This window comes from Barbus barbus (assembly GCF_936440315.1).
Source record: "Barbus barbus genome assembly, chromosome: 6".
Classification (NCBI taxonomy): domain Eukaryota; kingdom Metazoa; phylum Chordata; class Actinopteri; order Cypriniformes; family Cyprinidae; genus Barbus; species Barbus barbus.
The window spans coordinates 32739091-32751351 of NC_136734.1; the positions used below are offsets into that span (position 1 = coordinate 32739091).

Sequence of the window (12261 nt, forward strand, 5' to 3'; positions counted from 1 at the left end):
AGTGCTATAACTTAAAGGGATAGTTTATTAAAAATTAAAAAAATCCTATCAACATTTACTTACCCTCATGTTGTTCCAAACTGTTACTTTTTTTGTTTTGTTGAACATAATATATAAAAGAATATTTAAAAATAAAATATCTCAGTGTTTTTGTTTATATAGTGGAAGTCAATGGTAACCGAAACTGTTCATTCTTCAAAATAGCTTCTTTTGTGTTCCAAAGAAGAAAGTCATACAGGTTTGGAAGGACATGAGTAAATTATGGCAATCTTAGAGTGTCTTCACCTCGTAGTTGAGGCTGAGGCCTTTCCTCTGTCGTCTCCGGCTCAGGGTGCAGCGGGCTGGTCTGGGCGGCGCTGCAGCTGTGTGTAGAGGGGGAGCCCTCGAGCTTCTCAGGGCTACAGGGGGGCGGCGCAGGCATTAGCAGTGAAGGCGAAATGGATGGAGAAGAGCGTGGAGAGATCATGGGGGTTCCCTCTCTAGAACGATTTGGAGACTCTAGGTGCGGGGAGAGTACCGCCGCCTGCCTGCTCATCAGAAACTGAACCAAATCTTTACACGGGGGTCCAGAAGAAGGGCTTGCGTGGTAGGATAATGACCGTGGAGAGCTGTGATGGTGAGAGCAGGTGGAGGTGGTGTGGTGGATGGTACACTGGGAGGTGTGAGCAGAGCAGGGCGAGTGAGAGTGCGAGTGATTGTGGGTGTGGTTTTCCTGATGCCGCCTACAGGGGGCAGTAAAGAGCATATTGGTCTGGGACAGCTTGGACGAAGGTCGTTTGGTCTGATTTTTAGGGCTGGCGTGTCGAACAGGTGGAGGGGGAGGCTTGAAAGAGGGGGGTGACTCGGACGACGGCTGCACCTTGTCCTGAAATAAAACATAAACGTACTGTCTATATTTATCTCCTCACTGTCGCTTTCAACTACTAAGACAGGCAATTAAAGGATGCATTATCATTGAGGGAGGTTATGATAAGAAAAAACACATTCTGACATTTAAAGCTTTTAAAAGGTGACATTTCCTTCTAAAATGTCAGCACATTATGAAATTAACAGATGATAGAGTTGTCTGTATGTACAACAATTTAGCATAAGCACACATTTATAACAAGACGGTCAATTACGGATTCATCCAAGATAATCGTTTATGATTACAAGAGTTAATGTTGGGCTACTGATGCTTAATTAAATGAGAGCAAGAAAAGCTAGGATAAAAATCTATTGAACAACTCAATCTTCAGCAAATTGACTAGATAAAAGGGAAATCTGTCAGATGGCTGTGTTCTGATTTAGAATATATTAATGTTTATATTTAATGTTATGAATATTTTATGATGTCAACATGCAATTTTTGGCAAAATCAAAATAATTTGGTATCATAGGTGTAACAAGCTCTTTTGACTGGTATATGCTACTCCATGTTTTTGGGCAGTGTACAGTAAAATTACATTTGATACAATGTGAAGATCTGCGATGTTGGGAATATATTTTCTTTATTATTATATATTAAATTGATTGCACCACCATTCAGAAGTTTGGGGTCAGTAAAATTTAAAGAAATTAATACTTAAAACTGGACTTGTTAAAAAAATATTTAAAAATCTTACCAAACCCAAAGTTTTGAACAGTAGTTTACATGATGATTTTAGTGCTATTACTTCGAATTTTGTGCATTTTAATTGTATTTTTTTCAGAATAAATTTCTATTTGGGGGCTGTCTATTGGAATGGGACCCGTCTTCAATACACACTCAAAACACACATATTCTGTACATTTTTACATTTTAAGGTCAAGTAGAGGCATACTGTACATATACACTGCCTCTACTAAATTTCCAACTATGAGACTGATCTATTGAGCTTGGAGATTCCAAAAATACAGGTGTACAAGTATCCATCCAAAAACTAAATAAATCTTCTGCAATTTCCTTGTGACAGTCTTTGTATTTCAGGGATAAATATTTTGTTTTCCTCGTCCTAAATCATGTCCCTTTCTTTTCTTGTTACATTCAAATGTCAAAATACAAAAGCCATTTTAATGTTGGCTGCTTTTTCTCCATAAAATGTTTATTTAATCCAGTCTAACAGCATGCAGACAGCAAAAATGTAAATAACTCACCAGAGAAACATCAGGAAGAGAATTTAGACTCTCAAGTTGCATCAAACTCCCATCCAACCTGCACTCATTCTATAAAGGCAAAGCAAAAAAAACCCATAAACAATCACTGAAATGACTCAAGTGCACACAGCAACAATCACTCCAGAACAAAATACAATCAAAAAGATGTTCGAGTTTAAGAAACCCTTGTTCCACTTGAGATGCAGCTCTTCATTTCTCAGCCTTTTTCATCAGTTCAGCTCAATTACAGCTTGTGTGGGTGAGATTTTACAATAGTGTTTGGAATCAAATATACAAATACCAAGACATATCAGATCAGACCAATCAATGAAGACACAGTAGAAGTCAGTCTGAATAAAGTTACAAATAAAAATCTCTCTCCATCCAAATAGGTATTATGAGGATAGAACACTGAAAGCTATTAATGAATAAATGAATGATTAATTAATTAATATATAACTAAAGTTTCTATACATCGCTACTTTTGATGCATAAACTACTTTTCAGACCTTTAAGTTTTAGTTCTGTAAATAGATCAAATAAACGCAATTTTAGAATTACAGAATCCTTTTCCTGGTTTCTTTTATATTAATGAAAGAATCCAGTTCTTTTCAATTGTAATACCATTTCACAATATTAGTTTTATTTTATTTCCACTTCTTTTTTTTTTTTTTTTGAGTCTTTATCTTTTTTGAGTTTTTCAATATTTATTCTATGAATAAATATTATGTATATTAAGTTCACACTTCCAAAACGTTGGGGTGAGTAAGATTGAAAGAAAAATTAATAAATTCAGTTTTTTTCATTTTCTATTTCACAAAAAATCCTGAAAAACGTTATTGTAATAATATTTCACAATATTACTGTTTTATTCAGCAAAAATAAAATATCCAAAAGCAAGTATTTTTATATAAGTACTTATAATATAATATTAGCAGAGTAATATTTAAACAGGGCATCTGTCCAGCAGTGCATACTAATATTCACAGCACTGCATTACGCCAATTGATGCTCATACATCCACGTGCCTTGCTGTAGCCGGGGACTGCAGTGGTCAGCTGGCAGGCAGCAGGAATGTGGCCCTCTGGATGGGTGATGCAGATAGAGTCAGGGTGCAGGAGGCCTTGGCCTCCGTGCCGAGCTCTCCACGCTTCCATCTCGCGATGTAACACCTGCCCGTCGAATCGCTCCAGATCCTGCGGAGCGATCAGAGTCCGCACATCAGCCAGCAAGGACAGCTGGGGAGCAGGAACAGCCAAGAGATCATTAAAAGAAACACCTGAAATCATTCAAAATATGATACATTTTTCATTTGAAAACAATGCTATATCAAATAAAGAGTTTTCAGTGACACTTTGCATTACATTACAAACATGCATTTTGGGTTGTTAGCAATTCTGAGATTTTTTTGTTCAGTCATTTACCTTGGCATGTGTGTTGAAGAGTTCAAACAGGGCCATGGCCAGAGGCTCTACCCCGATGTGTGCACGCTGGTACTCTTGAATGTAATAGCTCATGGTCTGTCTCTCTGTCTCAGTCAGAAGCATGTACGCCTGCTCCTCCAGTGAGCTCCAGGCTCCTACGCGTACAGCTCCGACCGCTGGCACAATAACTTTACAACAGATTGACTGCAAACGAGAGAATATAAAACAAAAGGGGGTGTGTCTACATGTATATTGTTGCACAGGCATTTAAAATCTCTTTATTATAGATGGCGTCATTTGTTTGACTTGTAATCATATCCTTTCATATGTATCCTTTACTCCATCTAAGAACAACACACATCAGAGTTTTGTTACTAAATGAATCTAAATGTTTTTGAACTAATTCATTTATGATCAGGCATTTTTTTTAGTATCATTGAGATATAGTTTTTATTGTTATTAATTAATATCTTTTATTTTTATATTTTCCACTTTCATTTTAAGTTTAGTTAAAATTAAAATATGTTTTTTGGTTTGGTTTGGTTTTAGTATAAGTTAACTAAAATAACCGTGTTTTGAACAAATTGTTTTAATAAAAGATTTAATGACTCAGACTTGATTAAGATAAAGACTTGCCACCACGTCCTGGTGGTTTTAGTTTCATACATTTAAATTTATATATATATTTCATACATTTAAATTTATATATATAATATTGAATATTTATATATACTCATATATATAAATATTCAATATTTTATTTAAAAAACTGTTATTTTAGTTATTTTGATATTTTGAATTAGTTTTCCTTTTTCCTTTTCATTTTAGTTAAAGTTTTAGTCATTTTGTTGTTTGTCACTTTTATTGTTTTTTTTCAAAATGTTATTTAAAAAACTGTTATTTTAATGTTTTGAATTAGTTTTCCTTTTTAATTTAAATTTGAATTAACGTTTTAGTAATTTTGTTGTGTGTGTCATTTTTATTGGTTATTGTTTTTTAGGTCTATATAGTTTTCATTCATTTTTATTCTGGGTTTACTTATTTTAGTATTAGTAAGTTGCTAAATAAAAATAATAAATGCTGCTTTACATTTCTAGCTGAATTTAATACAATTTCAAGTAACATTTTTTTAGTTTTATTAACTATAATAACCCTGAAACAGTCTCATAGTGTTACTTACGCAATTGCAATTTTTGACTTCTACTCACAAATTAGCATTTTAGTCACTAAATGTTTGCTTGTTAAGCTTGTTGAATTTTTTTTAGATGATTTTGGATGATGTTATGGTGTCTTGGAAGCCTGTCTGAAACCCTTAGGAGATATTTTGTATTAAAACGCTACCTTTGAAGTCTGGGAAAGCAGCTAACTTCGGTTCAGTTTCGGATACAGCCAATGTTACTCATTTATTTTCATAAATGAAAATAAGCAAATAGTGGCATGTAGTGCTACAGTGGTATAAAACAGTTGTGCAATCATTAATCACACCATGTAGTTGATATGAACTGATGTAATATGCATGTTCAGGTCAGTGTGTGGGCAGCAGGCACTCATGGGAAAGAGAGAATAGCAGCTGCAGGACTGCATCGCTGAGACCTCACCAGCCAGCCATGTCTAATATGTAATGCTACATACCCCAGGGTAACAAACTTTCTCTCTCCCTCTCTCTCTCTTATTCAGCTAGTCATGCACCTTCTCTTTGAAAACATGCCCTTTCTCTGCTTTCTACTTTTAGACATTCTCCTTAATCAAACCTACATCACAATAACAACAATCTCTGTCAACAAGCTTCCTCTGTCTCTCTCCTCTTCCTGCCTCTATCCAATTCGCTCCACATCTCCCAGTCCTGTTATTGCTATAAAAAACAACAAACTCTGAAACACCATGCATTGTATATCTATGCCCCCCGGTGTAGCTGGTGACTTACTGAGAGAAATAAAATCATCAGGTACGAATCATTTTTAAAGACATTTGGAAAACAATCCTTCAAAAGTTCAGCGTGAGAAAAAATAGGGACGGATCCACAGAGCAGTGGTTCTCAACTAGTGGGTCGTAACCTAAAAATGGGTCTGATATGGTCTCAGACAACAGTACAAAAACAATACTAAATACATCTAATTATATAATCACACATAGTTATCAACTTCCAAAAGGGAGGTGAAAATGCTTCACATATCTTTTGCTGCTGACATTAATGGTTGTGCATCCAATTTAACCTTGACCCAGACTACAGCAAATACAGTTTCATTTGCAAGGAGGATGAATAAGGTTGTGTTCACCACAATTTATTTTGTGCAGTGAACTATTGGCTCCCATGAACCATCGAAGTTGTAAAACTATGATAATTAAATCATTTTGAAACCAAACACTCAAACATGTAAAAATGTAAAAATAAGTTTTCTATTCTGCCCATATCATGGAAAAAAACTAGCACATTGTTAGCCAAGATTATGGTGATACTCCCTTTTAGTGTTAAGAAAGGTAAAGGTAATTTTGTTTACTTAAACCCTTTTGGTTTGTATTGGGTTGCCATCTAATGTCCAATGTTAAAGTCATCAAGTCAAGTCAAGTCACCTTTATTTATTTAGCGCTTTATAAAATACAGATTGTGTCAAAGCAGCTTTACAGTATTAAATAGAAAAATAGTGTGTCTATAGTGCAAGGTCAATTTTTCAGTAAAATTCAGTTCATCATTGATTGACATAATTGACATCATCATCCAGCTCAGTTCAGTTCAAATAATATCTGTGCAAGTCGTGAAGGAAAACACTTACTGTGTATTGCCTAAAACAGCAGTTTAAAATGGAATATTCACAATTATTTATAAATACACATTACAAAGATGCATTAAATTGATGAAAAATGTGATAGTAAAGATATTTACATTGTTATAATTGTTACATTTTGATATTTACAGTATAAGTACCAAATAAGTACCATTCTTTTAAAGGTTCTATTAATTAGAGAGTCCTGAAAAAATGATCACAGCAGAATAAGAGTCAACAAGTCACAAGAATAAAAAATGTGAAGACTGGACTGGATCAAATGCATGCAGTCTTGCAAATTCAGCTTTGCATGACAGAAATAAATTACATTTTAAAATGCATTAAATAGAAAACAGTTGTTTTAATTTGTAACAATATTTCACAATTTTGATCAAATAAATGTAACCTTGGTGAGACCTTGGTTTCTTGGTGAGAAACTTTCAAAGACACAAGAAATCTTACTGACTAGTGTAGATATACCGCACAGGCTTTTTATAAATCGTTCAAAGGAATATTTGGTAAATTATCGAACATCCACATGTAGGTGATTTATGTACATCGGCCCTGAGTCCAGAGGTTTGAACTGTGCCAAGGGGGAAAGATGTAATTTGCAATAAAATCTTAATATCTTGCACAAATAGATTATCATACAGCAGATTTTCATTTGGCACTCTGGTTTGCACTTTATCGCAAAGAGCCTAGACTGATGATGCCAGGAGTATGGAGAGGACCATCCATCCCTCCTTACTGCCCGCATTCCTGGATATTGCTGATCCACAGCCCAGATCACTAAAACTGTCCCTTAGCGTTCCACTGTGCCAGCCTTAATCAATAACCCAGGATAAGAGTGTCTGCCAATTTAACTCTCAAGTTTATTCGCACATACTCAAGCACCCTACTGACAGACTCGGCCCCCAAACATGCACCATGACTACTGCTGAACTGAGATATTTCTAGCTGTTTTTCAAGCATGAAGAGTCTTAGCGATTTTACAGGAAGTATTGTACATTACAATGCCAATGAATATGGATGCTGATGTCACAAGGTCTGACTTTGTTTATTGAAATTAGTTATGACTCAGAGCTGGATCCAGGACTAAGAGAGTCACGTCAAGAACAGGAAGATTAGACAGACCCTCTCTGTCATGATAATGTGATGCATTACGTTAGATAATCAAACAATCTATAAAAATATGTGGGAGTGACACAGACAAAGAAAGAGTTCTCTGTTCTCTGTAAAACACTATATTAATTCTTAAAGAAACGGATCACTCAATCCAGTTTTTTACTCACACTCCAGAAATCACAAACATACACAATACCAAGGTCAAGTTTGGGGTCAGTGCAATTTTTATATTTTTTAAAGATGTCTCTTATGCTCAGCAAGGCTGCATTTATTTTGCAGCATTTACAAAAATGGAGTCAAAACAGCAATATTTTGAATAGCCTGTTTTTCAATTTAAAATCACTTTTTTATACATGAATATATTTTGAAATATTATTTATTTCTGTGGTGGCAAAGCCAAATTTTCAGCAGCCATTACTACTTATTATTCAGCAGCATATTTCTCCTTATTATCAATGTTGAAAACACTTGTGCAGCCGAATCTTAAAGATCTCTGCAATTTGCTAACACTACACATCTTGTGCTCTATGTAGGTTACGACATATGCAACATGAAGGAAAGCAAAAAGACACATCTTTTCTATAATAACAATTTTTCACTCAAAAGACATTTCACAAATAATTACAAAGAAGTGGCAAGTAACACAGCGATCCAAACAAACATGTTACATGTAGCATGAGAAGTTTTTCATGTAAATTAGATTGTATAATTTCAAAATATGAAACAAAAACAGAATGGTCTGACCTTAGCTTTGTGAAATTATGCTACATAAAACATGCCTGCACAAAACAAAAACAGCAGATAAACTGAATAAGATGCAAATCCACTCTCCGACAGCAGGTGACTCTTACGGAACAGCAGCCATACAGCATTTCCTTGGTTACTGCTGCAAACAAAGCAGCCCTGCACTTTTAAATACCACATTAATATCCATTATATGGAGGTAAGATGAAAAGAAAATACCACCTAAACTTTTTTTAAGACAGTCAGTTCCCCTCAGAGATACATTTATATAAACTCCCAACCCCAATTCAGTATTTAGGATTTTGTTCCAATATTTCACGCATGGTGAAGTGAGTTTGCTCTGCTTGCTACAGTATTTTCTCCTTTTTGCGTTCGCCTTCAATGTCTCTTGCCTCTGTTATGCCGAGTTCACACTGCACGATTTTCAAAGTCATTGGATCACCATTGTTTTCACACTGCATGACTATCTGGGGTAGCATTCAGTTGCTGCTGTATTTTGGTTGCATGATAGATCAGCGACAGGCGGTTACACACTGCGTGACTTTACAATAGGATGATTTATTGTTTCATATAACTCCTCCCTGAACTTCCCACTGCCCTGTATCTTGCTCTCTCATTGGCAGTATCATCGCTGATGTATTTTTCAAATCAGTGTAGTGTGAACTTGGCATTAAAGACTGAATGATGGAAGATTTAGGTTCATTCCAACAAAATAAAAGCGTGCCAGGCCGGAGGCGCAAGGGACAGGAGGGGAGGGCAGCAGGCAGCCCAGCTTAAAGCAGCATGTTTGGGACTGAGAGGGGTTGTTATAAGGTCTCTGAACCAATCACTCCCCTTGTCTTCTGTAAGTTCAGCTTTTATGCTCCAGGAAATAATGTCAAAACACTTCTCTACCTCAACCTTAAATGTGACAAAGCATAACTATGTTGACTCTAAACCTCCATAACTTATAGATGCCACCATTTGCCTTTTTAGCACAAGGATTAACAACAAATTATCAAATAAATTACCGCTTAATTTATGTTTCAGCATTGATCGCGGCATGCATTTTACTGTCTTCATTCAAATGTAGTTAAAGCCTAAAGCTGTTCTGACTGTAATCATCTGAGTAACAATGAATTAGTATGCATTGTCTCCAATCCACAATTATTATCTAGCTGATTACTGTGAGAGGAAACACAGTGGCTGCCCCGGATAAATCGATTTGAGAAAAGCTTTTAATCTACATTTATTTGAAAAACATCATGGGTTTAAAAACTGTTTGCCATGCAACATTAGGAAAACAATTTATTTACATAGTTAACAGTGCGCATGAGTCAGAGCAGTGGCTTAGTGGTTAGTGTGGGTGCTCAGATACAATGAGCCATGGTGCTTGATTTGCGAGTTCCAAATTGGTTCTCTTTTCTTTCCTGACAAAACAACACTGCACATTTTTGATGTGATACACTAATAACTGTCTGGCTTGATAATGAAATGCAGGATTAATATGAATACAGTAAAACCTCTAAAAACACATAAAAAAACACATCTTTCTACCAATGTCTTCAAAAATCTCACAAGGGATATACCTGACTACAAAAGCTACAGAAAATAACAGCTCATATCACACAGTTAACAGGATCATTCACACAAATATGAAAATTGTGTATTTGCTAATGATCACTAAAGCTATTTGGTTGCCAACATTGTTCAAATATCGTCTTTTGTGTTCAACAGAATAAATGAAGTCTGGAATGACATATTTCATATTTTAGCCAACTTCCTTCCCCTTACAATTCTGCATGTGCATGCGGTCAGGTCACGCATCTAAAAATTCAGAAAAAAAGTCAGAATTGCAAGATATAAAGTCAGAATTGTAAGATAAAATGTCACAATTATGTTTTACATTTTTTTTCCATGGAGGAAATAAGCTTATACATGAGGTTGAATAAATAATGATTTTTTTTGTCTATTTAAAGCCACTGAACAGGCTCTCTACAGCTTTTTGACCAAGGTAAAAATACTGGTTAAAAAATACTAAATAATTAAATACTTTACTGCTGAGCATAGCCAGAAAAAAATATATTCATTACATAATTTGCCATGACTACCTCCAAGATTTTACTATAAGAGTTTCTTTTTTATTTTTTATATTAATTTATTAATATGTTGACATTTATTAATAAGGCCTATAGCTAGTTTAAAATTTCCCAGATATTTCAGGCTTTCCATGACCACGAGAACCCTAAAAAGGCAACCACCTTCCTCCACAGCATAATGTAATATGCTCAACTATAAGCATAATATGACTGTGAAGAACCTACTTTTTAGTTTATCGCTGTTTAACATCACTGCTGTGTGACTGTATTCCCAGGTCTCTTGAGTGACACCTCTATTTCTCTGCTGCAGATAATGGCTCATCCCTCTATATGTTTATAATACTACTTCAGTGAAGATGCTTGTCAATCCAGTAGGTCACCTTGAACATAAATGGGTATCAGAAATCCTGCTCTTGTGCCAAAGTCCTCTGACAGGTCTTGGAATGCGCAGCATAGGAAATGGAATATGAGACTGTTACAAGAGAAGGTAAGGACACATAAGCTCCTGCCATCAAATCCATAATCATTTCCGGTAAAGAAAGCCATTCACTTCAAAAGCTCATTTTTGGGGTGGAAGATTGAACTAAGTGACAATCACACAAAAAGTGTCATATGCAGCAATTTCCCTGTCACCTTCTCTTCCACAAGGTCCTTTAACCATTCTTTAGTCACCCTGGATAAAATATAACTCCAACCATGTGGATAAACATCATGTGTGCTCCACAGCTCAGAGAAGGCCACTCAAACCCTAAGAGAGCTTTGATTTTCCCAGCAGGATGCAAGTGGTCCTCCCTGCCTTCAGCAGATGAGACAGACGCTTCACACAATCAGAGCAGTTTGATGTCTCCCAGCTCAGAGCTGTCCTTTGCACTCAGTAATAGAGTGATGTGAGCGAGTTAGGCAGAGATCACAGCCTTACATATGTGCAAAGACAATCCTTTATCAACCATCAGATAAAACCTCCAAAGACAATAGACCATGCAATGTGTGGCAGACACCGTTAGCAGCCATAGGCACAATGCACACACACACACGCACACACACACACACAGAGTGTGTTTACTCGGAGATAGCAGTGTTTATTCAATTTGCACACTAAAAAGCTTGATTGCTTTGATCTGTGGGTAGACACCAAAGGAATATGATGTGGAACCAATACATTGCTATTTTCAATATCACACTGACCTTAATATCAGTTTTTGTATTCTTATTTCTCAGACTCATTACTTGAAAGGAAAACCATAAAATGGCATATTAAATAGAACATTAACCCTGGATGCTTGAATGAAATGCAAACAATTCAAACAGGTTTGCATTAGTAAATTGCATTTTTGTACCTTACCTTTCCTGGACTTCCTGCTCCAACATCAACAGGCAAAACACTGTAAGGAGAGAAAGATTTTGTTAAGTAAAATGGAATGAAGAAAATGAATAGTGCATAAAATAACAACTTTTATTATGACAAGACCCTCTGCAATACTTGTTTCTGATTGGTCAATCTCTCAGAGTCATTAAGTAGTCAGATATTTAACAGTTAGCACCACACTTTCACATCTCACATATCACTCCATGGTTGCTCTTTTTATATCAACAAAAGAATAACTAATTGGTTTCATATTGTGAATCAAAAAGGTTAGTCAACAGGGGAAAAAACCTGTAACTCAGAATGGAGATTAATAATTAATATTGTCATACCAGTACAGTTTCATCTCATTGTTAAGCAAACTGGTTTTCTATTATAGCATACTATTTTTCTTAGGAGAAGCTTTATAAGCAGTAAAATTTCAAATCAATATTTAATGTGCAAGTAGCAATTTATTTGGCAAGTACCTTATAATAAGCGTTACGCTTCATATTAAGGTCTTGATCACTCTGAATGGATTTTTTTGTGATGGTCGACTGGCTATACATTGTACTTTAATTAATATTTGATTTCCATATCATACAGTGCGCCCTAGTCATGAGACTGACTTACTTATATAGTGGATACAAAAGAAAGTAATCAAAATGCAT

General features: G+C 35.5%; 1 protein-coding gene across 1 annotated transcript in view; it reads right to left on the reverse strand.

The window, feature by feature from the left end:
• Nucleotides 1–12261, reverse strand: part of LOC306870701 (whirlin-like) — a gene marked incomplete at both ends in the record, with an annotated part of 51555 nt that overhangs the window by 6758 nt on the left and 32536 nt on the right. The window contains 5 exons of the mRNA XM_079418126.1: nucleotides 286–865; nucleotides 2116–2184; nucleotides 3144–3353; nucleotides 3540–3743; nucleotides 11591–11630. Of these exons, the coding sequence (XP_079274252.1) occupies nucleotides 286–865; nucleotides 2116–2184; nucleotides 3144–3353; nucleotides 3540–3743; nucleotides 11591–11630 (1103 nt within the window). The remainder of the gene's footprint in view (nucleotides 1–285; nucleotides 866–2115; nucleotides 2185–3143; nucleotides 3354–3539; nucleotides 3744–11590; nucleotides 11631–12261) is intronic.